At 35.5% G+C, this 13,035-nt stretch overlaps 1 protein-coding gene across 1 annotated transcript; it reads right to left on the reverse strand.

Annotated features, from left to right (window-relative positions):
* Nucleotides 1–8,080: 8,080 nt before the first annotated feature.
* LOC110822670 (Phototropic-responsive NPH3 family protein) lies at nt 8,081–12,169 on the reverse strand. The gene is made up of 4 exons (XM_022052845.2): nt 11,799–12,169; nt 10,640–10,709; nt 9,213–10,433; nt 8,081–8,824 (listed from the first exon to the last, which is right to left on the reverse strand). Exons 1-4 carry the CDS (start codon nt 11,855–11,857, stop codon nt 8,369–8,371), a joined length of 1,806 nt encoding a protein of 601 aa, XP_021908537.2. The 5' UTR covers nt 11,858–12,169; the 3' UTR covers nt 8,081–8,368.
* Between the last annotated feature and the right edge of the window lie 866 nt (nt 12,170–13,035).

Genomic DNA, 13,035 nt, shown 5'->3' on the forward strand with positions numbered 1-13,035 from the left:
TTGATCTGCAGTGTGAAACCAGGGGCCTGAGATTTTCTGCTGGAGAAAAAATGTGAAGATTCCTCTCCACTAGTTGTGCCTTGGCCATAATGGCTGAGTAAGCACTAAGCTCGAACACATACAACTGTTGTCTAATATCAGGATGGAGGCCCCAGTCGAACTTTCTTGTCTTTCTGCCTTCATCCATCATGCTATCAGAGGAATACCGGTCCAACTCTAGAAACTTTCGGGCATACTCTGACACAGTCATATCACCCTGGACCAGGTGTGCAAACTCCATTTCTTTCAGATGTTGGAGATGCTCTAGGAGGTACTCTGCATTAAAAGCCATCAAAAACTGTTCCCAAATAACTGGAACGGGTAGAGTAGCCTGCTTGAGCTCCCACCAGCAACCTGCCTCTCCCACAAGTATGAAGGTGGCAAGTATAACTCTCTATTCGGGAACCACCCCAAGAGTCGTGAAAGTCTTTTTTGTCTCATCTAACTAGTACTCAGTCTTTTCAAATGAGGATGCCCCTATAAAGGTAGATGAGTTTAATCTTTTGTACCTCTCAATATAGATTAGGTCCATCATGAGTGGAACTGGGTCCCGTGAAAGAGGAATTGAATTGTACTGGGGAGGGATCGGATGGCCCTATGGTGGTATTAGATGATATGGTGGAGGCACCGAATTATACTGTGGTGGTGTCAGGTGATGTGGTGGGAGCACCAAGCTATACTGTGGTGGTGTCGGATGGTACTGTGAAGGAGCAGGGTTGTATCGGGATGGCTCAGGATCCTCCTGCTGCAGGGGTGACTCAAACTGTGGCAGCGGAGGAGGGTCAGGTAGTTCCTTCCTTTCCTCCTGAGCTTGATGGGCAGCGATGAATCTCTTTAGTATTTCAAATAGTCGATCAACATCCTCTCGAAGTGAACCCTCCTAGGCTGCTCGGTTTAATGAGGGTTTTCCTCTCCTCATCTATCTGTACCTGCATTTCACAAGAAATGGTTGAGTGATAATTTATTTTTTTGGTGTTTTCTTAGATTTTTGTGTAAGGAATAGTTCTAAGAAACTGGCTCTAATACCAACTGTAAAGACTTGTAACTTAAATAGAAATAAGGTCATAAATTAAATGCGAAAGCGTATAGTAACGTTATGGTTTACATTCCTTACACATAAATTAGCATCCCCGATAGGGTTACAGAAATATTCATTTCACAGCGGTTCATAAAACAAAAAAACGTAATAACATATGAAAATAGTAAATAAATGTTGTAGGGAAGTTAACTTCCACTAGCTTTTGATAGGATCTGGGGGAACACCTACTCACAGCTCTCTTGCTAATCAGGATCTAGATTTTGATCTTTCTTGATATGAAATGGTTAATAGGGGAGAGGGTGAGCTACACTACCCCAATAAAAATATCACACTACTCACCGATACAGAAATCGAAGATTAGTAAAAATTATAAAAACAACCAATAGATATCTTAATTTAAGTAAATTCATTTATCATAAGAAAAATCATTTATTGCATACTTACTGTTACGAGATTTTCAAAACTGACTTTAGAGACAATAATTCAAATAACATTGTGATATCATATTCAAGTGAGTAAAAACAATAATTTTTCATTTTTATTTTGCTTACTGGTATTCCCAGGGGCCCATAGGGGTGTCCCACTATGCATGAACATAATATCTAAACTTGTCAACTAACCGGCCGTCCCCATACCCCGTCTAGTATAAGCGCTAAAAATATCATCTCTCAATATCCCGTCCAATATGAGGGTGAATCGGGCTGTCCCCATACTCTATCCGGTATGAGTACCAAAAATACTATCCCTCGATACCTTGTTCGGTATGAGGTAACGTTCACGGTAGGGTTCCTTATGTACTCCGGTCCATCCACCATCTTTCAAGATATCGAGTAAGATAATCATTCATTAATTCACATAACCAAACAATTTTTCATTTGCATATTAATTTCAAATTTCACGAATCAACCGTAAATCACGCAAAACAAGCGATATATGCATAAAAAAAGCACAACTGAATCATTTAATAATTTTAATATATTATCATATATTTAAAGCTATAAATTCAAATAATCAGTTAAACATGACAAATAAATAACTAACCAGTTTGGGCTCTATTAGTGACCTGTAATTATTCTCAAAATTTTTCTAAATTTTACAAAATACCATATTATTGATTATTAAGCTTTAATTCTATAATAGGGAATAAAGTGAGAGATTCTTACCCGAATCCTTGTTCAAAACACCGAACTTTCTACTACGCCTACTGGTGATCCTCCAGTTTTTTGAATTTTCTTGTAGAGATTAAAACACGCTTAACGTACTTAAAAATACCTAAAAAATTCAAAATCGATATTAAAAATCCTTTCCGGCCAATTTCAAAGTCCTGGCACAACTGCACTGTTGTGCTCCGTCGACGGCACCACCGCCTGCGGCGGCGGTTTGCATCGATCTGGTCATTTTTGGTCGGTTTTGGCTGGTTTCGGCCACCTTTATACATATCCTTGTGAAAAAATACGTTAGAGGACCTCGGTATGCTAAAAAAAATAGAAAACAAAAACCTATTGGTGGTGGAGTTTTTTGGGTGCGGCGGCTCCACCGGCTCACCTTCACGGCTGAGATTTTTTCTTCGATCAACCTATAAAAAACAGAACAGTAAACATAATGGTGAAAAAATCGCATGAAACAAGAAACGAGAATGGGCTCATTGGAGGAGGTTGCGGGTTTTGCCCGCGGCAGTTCCGCCGAACTTTGCCAGCAGTTTTCAGCTCACCCACCGTTTGTTTTGCTCCAGTATGGCCATAGGGGTAGAAATTTTTTTAATTTTTTTGGTGGTCAGAGGTGGCTCCGGTGTGGTGGCGGTCGGCTCCCTTCTCCGGCAACTAGTTCTTCTTCTCTAATGGGAAGATAGTGGCTAAGGTTCGAGTTCAGTGTGATGCGAAATATTTATACTCATCTCGCATTAATTTAGGTCGTTCACCGCGTTTGATCTCGACCATTAGATCGCGCATAAGGAGAAAACGAATCTGAACCATTTATCGCGTTTGATCTCGATCGTCTGATTGTGCCTAAGGGAGAAACGGATCCGGACTGTCCACGCGTGCAGAATCGCTTATGGGTCATCCGATCGAGGGACACGCGGATCGCCAGCGTGGCCTCCTGCATAGCACCGAGTCAATGTGCCTTACCACGCAGCGCACTCTGATTCGTCGAGGCTGCTGACTAAGCAGTCCTACGTGGTTAAATTTTTCTTATTTGCATTCTAACATTTAGTTTATGATTCTTCTTTAAAAAACACTATCTGAATCCAAATTTTCACATCTTTTTTTCAAAATTATTTTCAATTTCATCCATAATTAATTTTTTCCTAAATATAACAAAATTTTATTAAATTAATTTATAAAATGTATTTTTCATATATCTTTAAATTAATAAAATTTATCCCGGGCCAATTTTCCGGACCTGGGTATTACAATTTAAGAGAGGGTAATGTATTGGATAACATTTTTTACCCGAATTCAACTATTTTTACCTTTCCGAGCCTGATGGAGTAAGATTTTTTAATATAAATATGAGGATAAATTATTAAATTGATTGTTGAAATTTAGTATTTATTATAATTTTGTTTATAATATATATTTTTTTGCTAGAATTTAATATTTTATATTTTCTGTTTATTTCGAATATTCAATTCTGTAGTAACATAGTACTAAAAAGATTAAATTATCTATAGAAACAAAATTCAGTTGAAGATTTTTTTTTTTCTTAAGAATAAAAAGTTCAGCTCGAATTTTAATCCGTTATGATTATTACAAATAAGGGAATTTATGTGTCTCAGAATATTTTTTAATTTAGAAATAGAATAAACTCGTTTGGATTTTAAGCCCAACTTAATTATCGTAATTTAACTAATAAATTAGTAAATTAAGACTAGATTCTATTAAATTAAGTATTATAAGTTGATAATTATTATTTTTTATAATATATATATAAAGTGATAAATTAAATTAATAAATATTATTTTTTCAAAAATAATGATCCTTATGATAAGATTTGGGCAGCTTATATATTTATAAGTTCTTAATAGATGAGTTGGCGGATCCAGTAGATGTGATTGTTAATTTTATATTCATGTAATAAGTCCTCAATAATATTTATAAAGCTTATTAACTTATTTGTACTTTTTCTTTTTTTTTTTTTTTCTTCTTTATCGGGAATTATGACATTTAACAATCCGAATCCGTATGATCTGACCTATTCAAACTCGATTTATCCGTGTTTTTTAATTAAGGTTGTGAGTTTATATTGGGTCGAGTTCGAGTTCGGGTTGGCCTTCCAAAACCTGCCTATACCCTGACTGCTAAGTATAAATATATATATATATATATATGTTAAAATATTTCACTATTGTTGATATATTTATATTTATAATAATGAGTATATACTATATAAATACATATATATATTGATAATATAATTAGTATATAATTTATTAAACTGAAAAATTAAAAAAAAAAAATCAAAACAACCCAATTTAATGAAAGATTCAAATTTACATTTTATCGGAATAGATCAAAGTTCAGATTTAGTAAATACTTATGCTGCTCCAACAAACGAAGAAGAAGAGAAAAGGGAGTTCAAGTTGCTTCATTACAGCCACAGCTGAAAAATAATGTATAGGGTAGGTAAGTCAATACTTATATTATAGGTAGATAATACTTTAAAATAAAATGGTAATTGATATATATATATATATATATATATATATATATATACATACATACATATATTTTCATTTACGTATATGTCATGATAATAATATCATAATCAACTAGCATTTTATTTTGCCACCTCCATGCCCTTTCCATTGTCACTGCCATTTTTAAAGTGGTTGCTGTCGTAAATCATTGCCAATGCCAATATTTTATCATCCTCAAAATCATATTTCATTATTACTATTTTCTTTACGGTTGTCATCACCAAATTCCATAACCATTTTCACGGTCATAAAAATTCTCTGTCTCTACTACTATTTCTTTTTTCCACCACCAACATTTGATACCGTTATTATTAATAGTGTAACTGCCCAAATGTTTGTAATAAAAAAAAAATAATATTAAAATTTATAAGTTTACATAAATAATTCAAAATTTATAATTTATATTTCTTACGCAGTTTAATTGAAATACTTAATAAAATTACGAAAATATCTCTTAAAAAAATATTAAAAAAAAGTACAAGTATTCATTCTATTAATCAGCCGACCGTTCCAATACCTCGTCCGGTAATGGGCGCCAAATATACAACAACCTCAATATCTCGTTCGGTATGAGCGTAATCAAAATAATTCTCAACTCCTTCCGGTATGAGACTTCTAATTCTCATTCGACTGAGGGTAACGTTTACGGTAGGATTTACCTTATGTTTCGGGGTCTGTACATCATTTTCTATGACACTCGGTAAACCCCTTGGTTGAATAACATTACTTTACACATACATGCCCACATCACCATTTAGCCACCAAATACATATAACACTCTCATTTCATGATTACAAAATAATAAGGCGATCATTTAATAGGTGATATCAATTAATACTCAATAATATGAGAAAATATAATTGAGACATTCATTTTAAACCAAATTAACGGATAAAGATAAAAACAGTTGAGTAACTAATAAATAAGAAAAATAATTAAAATCAATAAATTAAAGTACACGAAGTATCAGTAAGTAAAATATTATAACAATAATTAGGCAACACATATAAGTTAGGGATAATTATATACTAACTGGTTATTGGCTCCATTGATGACCTGTATTTAATTAATCAAAGAGTCGCCAACATTTATAATTTTCTATTTACTATTTATTAAACTCTAATTTAACCGTAATGGGAGAAAGAGTGAGAGATTTTTATCCTGGGTCAGTGTTTGGAACCCTGCCTTTTCCACTATACTTTGGGGCAGTTCCTAGTTCTCGGATTTCTTGAGTTTTTTTGCAAAAACCAAAGTATGCATCAACCATCATGGGAATACGCAAAAAAAAGGGTTAAAATTCTCCCAGGAGCCGATTTAGAGTTCTTACACAGTGATGTCACCGTGCTCCAGCACCAGCTCCGCTGCTACAGCGGTTCCTCCTCTCAGTCAGGCCAATTTTGACCAGCGAAAACCAGCAAAATTCGGGGTTAAGTGGCCTCTGTTGGTGAAAAAGAAAAAAAATTGAAACTTGCTGGCGGTTTGGAGTTTTCGGTGCGGCGGTTTCGCTGTTTCTCCATCGCGGTCGCGATTTTTCTTTGGTTTTCTTACACCGGGAACACGTTAAAACATCAATGGTTGAAAAATGAAAGGGAATGGGAAGAGGATTTGGACTCATCGGAGGGATTTTTAGTTTCAGGTGCAGTGACTCAGTCGAGCTCCACCCTCCGTTTTTTGTTCTTCTTTAGTTTTTCTGCATCGATAAGGGTTTGATGAGATTTAAAATAGAGAAACAAAGCGAACAGGAAGAAAAAACTCATTTTTCAGCATCGGTGACTAGTTTTGGTGTGGCGGCGGCGACGACCAGTCTTTTTCTCCGACGACTGGTTCACTTTCCAGCCACCCCTCTTCTTCTTCTCCAATTCTCCTTGGCGGCTAGGATTTTGGGGGTTTCATGGAGGTGTTTAAATATCTCTCTGCTTTCAATTTGGGCTGTCCGTTCGAGGTTGCATGACCCAATATGCACCATCAGATCTATCTTATTTGAAAAACAAATTAGAACCGTTCAATTGAATACACGTGGACTATTTGATGGTGCCTGAAGAGGAAACGAATCTAAACCGTTCGTGTACACAGAAGTGAATCCGAACCGTTTAATCGATTAGTACGCTAATTGTCTGTGTGGCCTCCCGCGTGGAATGCGTATTCGCGTGTCTGCCACGCGGTATAAAACGACTGGCCGTGTTGCTGAGGTGGCCATCTCATGTGGTCGCTTTTTCCGTTTTTACACTTGTCTCAGTTTTCAAATTTTTATTTTAAATAGATCATTTTTTATTTCCAGTTTAACCCTGACTTTTAAAAATTATTTTTAAATACATTCAAATTACATATTCTTTCAAAAATTCCAAAAGAAATTAAAATTAAAAATTTTTAAATTTATTATTAATATAAATTTAGTCATCCTGAGCCTAAATCTCAAGTTCAGAGTGTTACAAATGTTGTTGCTGCTACTACTACTCTTTCTATTGTCACTACTACTACTATTATTATTGTTGTTATTACTACTGAATTATTATCATTTCATCATTACTAAAACAACGATTACCAGTTATCAATACGAATTAGAAAAATTGTAATATGTACTATATTATTTATTTATTCACTCAATCATCCTAAACACGTTGTAAAGCTAAGAATTTTATTGTTTGGTAGTTTACTTACCCAATCTACTACCCACTAAAGTGTGAAGTTTGATCTTAATAAATATTATTCACATAGTTGAAAATTCCATTAATAGAGGTTAAAGTTCTCAACCAACTTAACAAATTTAATACACTACCCACCCAAATTTATAAGCCACAAGAAAATTACACCAATTTAAAGACAAAATTACTTAAAGAGAAACTTATTTGCACAAAGTTTTCTCATCACGTCTCCTCTCTTCAAGGGAGATGATACTTTCGCCATGACTTTCCTCAAATGCCCATCTCTTTTCTTGGTTAGTTTCTTATCTAGAAAAACTAGAGTTTAACAACAACCAACTTGCTTGTTTGAGATAAAAATACATCTAAAATCCATTGAATAGAAATTTTAGGATCTTCAATCTAATCCATTCAAGGATGGCCGTGCACAATCCTCCATGCCATTATGCTCGTCACACTCCAACCCGTTGTGTCCTTCTGACAATCGGAAACTTTTGCAGTAGTCCCTCTTGATTTAGTTGCAAGATCCTTTAAGGGATAATAACAAAGTGTATTATCTATTTCTTTTGGTGTTATTCACTTTGAAGAATTGTGTTTGTGATTTCATTTGAGAAAATTTTCAAAGTTTTGCATAAGAGATTGTAAATCATTCATAACAATAAACTCTAATGCTAACTGTTACATTTTGAAATTTAATATCTTCTATGGCTTATCTCAAATTAGCTAAAGTACAAAACAAAAATAGCTAAATGAATTACAAAACCTACTTCCATAAAATGTAGCGATTGGACTGTCGCCCATAGAGAAGGAACTAAACAATGCAGCATTTGATATAATAAGAACAGAGACATAACAATAACAGCCAACTAACTACTCTGATACCCAGCTAGTTTGAACTTCAGACTAATGAATGATCTCACCACTTTCAAGATTTTGTTGTGCATTCTTAGATGATTAAGCCTTTATATTGCAAGAGTTTGATTCCTTGGGATTGCAACATTCTGATTTTTTTCTAAAATACAACTTTTTGGTAAAATCTTTCCAGCTTTTCTTCGTCCTTACGAGCTTTTGGAGGTCTTGTTTCATGCTCAGACACTCCTTTTCAAGCTCAGAAACACGCTCCTTCACATCATCAATGACCACAACTTGGTCTTGATGGGTCCCGTCATTTTTAGGCAGCTCGCGGCTGCCACCAGGAATCTGTGAGTTCTCCAAATTTTCAGAGACAAAGAACCAGCCAGAAATTGATGTTCGTAGCCGAAGCTGTTCAAAGAAGAGGACTTGGACAACTAGTCGAAGAGGTAGCCTCTCGTTCTGGGCTGCATGTGTGCTGGCATCGAGTGAGAGCTTCTGGCAATTCATGAGTCTACAGATGTGCTCTCTCTCTATGTCTGTAATCCAAGGGTGTGCCTGCAGTTGTGGAACATAAATATGATGGTAACGCTTCCTTTTGCTCAGGACTTAAAACATATGTATGAAATAAATTCTTTGTTCTAAAGGAAGTGTATGATACGCGTGAAGGCATTACCAAGTATCTTTCATTTTAGAAGCAAGTTAGACACACCCCAGATTCAAAAAATTTGATTATTTAAACAGCAGAAAACATACACAAAAAGAAATCCACCACAAGCATAAGAACTTCAGCACTCTCATCTGGTGAATATCCAGATGTGAGTTCATAATGACAGATTATACTGATATTGAATATTAAATCACAGAGAGAATAACTGGACACTGACTTTAAGCATATGTCAAAGTAAGATGATTGAAACTCGGCATGAAATTAAGATAGCATTACCTTTAAATACACATCAATTGCATGATAAATCCCATCATCTACAGGTCTGACATAATCAGGAATGACAGCAGCAAGTGCCTCAAATTTGGGAAGCTTTAAATGAACATCTGGAGCCACCTCAGCTAGATATCCATCCACCAAATTTGCCACCATGGTCATAGGTGTCAATGATTCAGGTCCATTCATCACTTGCACTTCTTCAGTTATGCTGTGGGGAGGTGAAATAGCTGCAGCATGCTCAACTGACATGAAGTGATCGAGAATCCTCTGAACACAGTCTATATCATAGAGGGTCTCTGAGTAGCCCATGTTTGGTATGAGTAGATCCACGAGGGAAGCTTGGTCCAACTGAATTCCCACCCTTTTTTCCAAATTTTCTCGACATGCTGGACTTGCATGTAAGACCATGGCAGTCCTAAGCAGCCTAAGCAAAAACTTTGTTGATGTCACTCCCTTCTTAATTGGGAGTAACAGAACAATCTCCTCAAGATAAACTCTTTGTTCTGCCTCAGAAGGAACGGAAATACTTGCCATAGGGCTAACAAGGTTTACCTCATCCAAGTTTGATTGTCGATTTATAACTGGTATGTGCCTGTTGGCATAGGACATGAGGGCTGCAGCAATACTCTCAGGCTTCAAGCCTCTTAATTCAACAGCTAAAATCAATCGCTTATATAAAGGTAAGCATAGGACAGAAGCATCCTCGTACCACCAGTCATCACCTGTAGGTTGTGGCTTATTTGCAGTTGATATTCCATTCCATAAGGCTTTGTCTTCTGGGCTCTGCGCATTACTTTTTGAAGACACAGGCCAATTAAATAAGTTTGGATCAGCACAGGCTTTCATTGCCAAGGAATCAATGCATCTTGAGACAATGTGAAGCTCTTCAGCATATGGAAGAACTTCTTCACATGTTTGAAGAGCTTTAATTGAATCTGTCCAATTTTCGAAGACTTTGTTAATGAATGCCTCTGTTTGCCCAACAAGGTTTCCTTCTCCATAATTATCAGTCATTTGAAGGTACTCTGCTGCACATCTAAGGCTGACTACATTCAAAGCCGTGAGCTCTATTTTAACACCATAGCAAAATTTGGTTATAAGTTCAAAGGTTTTGCCACCGCCAGGTATGCCACTAAGGTCCAAAATACAAGCTGATCCGTCCACAGTGGAATGTTCTTCAATCAGCTTCTCTAATAGACCACTTCTTGAAATAAGTGGAAACTACAGCAGATGCCAAACCAAGAGGTTAAAATTAAAATGCAGACTAAAAAGTGATGCAGTACAGTTGAATGGAAAGTGTTTAAAGATGGAAGGGAAGAGCACCAGGTCATGAAGAAAATAAGAAATCAAAACGTATAGACAGACACATATAGCTTACAAACAAGAAAAATCATCTCTAAACCTTGAAAGAAATAAACAAAATGCACCTTGTGAAGATCAAAAGTAATTTCTCCAACTTCAATGGTAACATCACTTGGAAGCCCAGTGGTGCAATACCTGAAAGGAATGCATGAATATCCATTATTAAGAAAAATATATTAAGCCATTAAGAAGTGATGCAATGGATTTTCAGGCATCAACTAGAAACCCAGAATGTGTTTATACTGACTTAATATGCACTGTTGGCAGAGTGACAGTAATAGCGCAAATGGCAAAATCATAGGAATAACATCTGGGGAAAGGTAGATTTTTGTTATGTTATTTCTTTTGAAGACCTTAACCTGATTAATCAATCAACAATTAATTTATAACACGGTGTCCATGTCCTTATCTGCATCCTTAAAAGCTGAAGTATCTGATTAAACAGAATATTTCTTCTTTTAATACCTAACTATCAAACGTCAAAGTTGTTCATCTCAAAAAATTAAAAAGAAAAAAGAAAAACTATCAACCACCATGATCACACCCATTATGTTAACATATATCTAGAGGCAATAATAAATTATATTGAGACGTATGCCTATTCAAATTTCAAACTGGAGTTGTCAATACATCGATTTGCAAATATCATTTGGTAGTTTTGGATATACCTCACATGTCCATAACATTCTTGACATTTACCCAGTAAGGAAGATGCCTCAGAATCATTAAAAATTGACCTACACTTTTCCATCTCCGGAGCGAATAAAACAGAACAAAAAAACCTTTACTTAGAAAAGGTGTGACTCGATGCTTACCCATATTTTCAACAACTACTTCAGTTTCTGATATTCCTTGTAAATCAATAAATTTTACCTAAGATGAATGCAAATTTAGAGAAGAGTTTAGGCCTTGTTGTTTTTGGTAAACGCAGATTATTACGAGAAATTTTGTCAGCTGAAGAAGTGAGTTTCAAAGGATTTCCAGTACTAACTTTTATAAATAAAATTTCAAACTTCTATTTCTGCAAGTCATAGGTACCAACTGGTTTTTTCCTGTCTAAATGACTTGCAAAAATCTCATGTTACCACCATGTGCAAAATGTATGATCCTCCTATATCCTCATTTCAACACAAAAGCAACAAACATCTATCTCGCATCTGCTGATTTAACCTGTAAAGGGAATTATAAAAAAAAATTAAAGAAAAGAAAAAGAACGAAGCGTACCAGGTTTGGCCTTCACGATGGAATATTTCAGATTTAGAGCCAAGCCTCATAAAAGCCATTGCCGTATTACTAGAATCGACGAATGAGGAGGTCTAGAACTATGACAAGCATGGAGAGTAATCGGAGGATGATAGCAGAACAAAATTGAATAGGGCATGATTGTCATTTCGAGCAGTTCTTTTGTGAGAGAGAGAGAGCGAGTCCAAAGCAAAAAGTGAAAGAGAGAAGGAAGCAGCTCCAGTTGGCTGCATTTGGAGTGAGGACTTGACTGTGATCTCCTCATTTTTCTCCTAGCTTGGATTCAGTCTTCAGTCCCTACCGCTGAGGAAGAAGAAAGAAATATTATAGATACTAACGGCCTGTTTGGCAAAGATACTTCTATCAGAAATAAATAAAAGTTATAGATGTTTTAAAAAAGAAAATTAATAATTTATACGGTAGGAATTAAATAATTTTCATAAATTAATAAATAAAAGATTTTTAAAGTAAAAATATAATATTAATTCAGTATCAATAGTTTTATATTTATTGTAAATTATTAAATTAATATCCATTATATAATTAGATAGTAATAATACTTTATATAACATCTCAAGCTCGAGAATAATAAATTTCGAAATAAGGAAGATTGATTTTTTTATATGATTAATGATCATAATAATAATAATAATAATAATCAAAATAATAATGAGAATAATAGTAATTAATAAGAAAAATATATTGAAATAAAATAAAGCAAAATAATTAATAAAAGTTCTTCCGGAGACTTTTTTGAAAAATAAAATTTTTTAGAAGGGCTATTCTGTGATAAAAATAAACCTATTTGAAATGAATATGAATGACTAGGGGTCACTATATAATTTCAAGAAAATGGGCCACGTGAACGCTCAGTCAGCAATGCGGTGAATTGCCACACGTCGTGTGGCAGCTGCATCAACACAGACTCCACACGGAAAGCCTATGCTGGCAATCCGCATGCCAGGAGGATCAAACGGCTCATGGTCGCTCCCGCGCACACGAATGGTCCAGATTCATGCCCTAAATAGGTTTGATCGAACGGTTCCCGTTGTTCCATACAGACCCGAAAGGACGGCCCTGATCGAAGGGAGAGAGGTATTTAAACCTCTTTTTGGTCAGCCTTCCAAAACCCTAGTCTCCAAGTCGACTGGAGAAGGAGAAGCAGGGACACCAGAGGGAGCTCAAGTGTCGGAGGAATGATGGCGCCGCTATGCCAGAA

The sequence above is a fragment of the Carica papaya genome, chromosome 8, assembly GCF_054855325.1.
Source record: "Carica papaya isolate Zhongbai chromosome 8, ASM5485532v1, whole genome shotgun sequence".
In the NCBI taxonomy this organism is placed as follows: Eukaryota; Viridiplantae; Streptophyta; class Magnoliopsida; order Brassicales; family Caricaceae; genus Carica; species Carica papaya.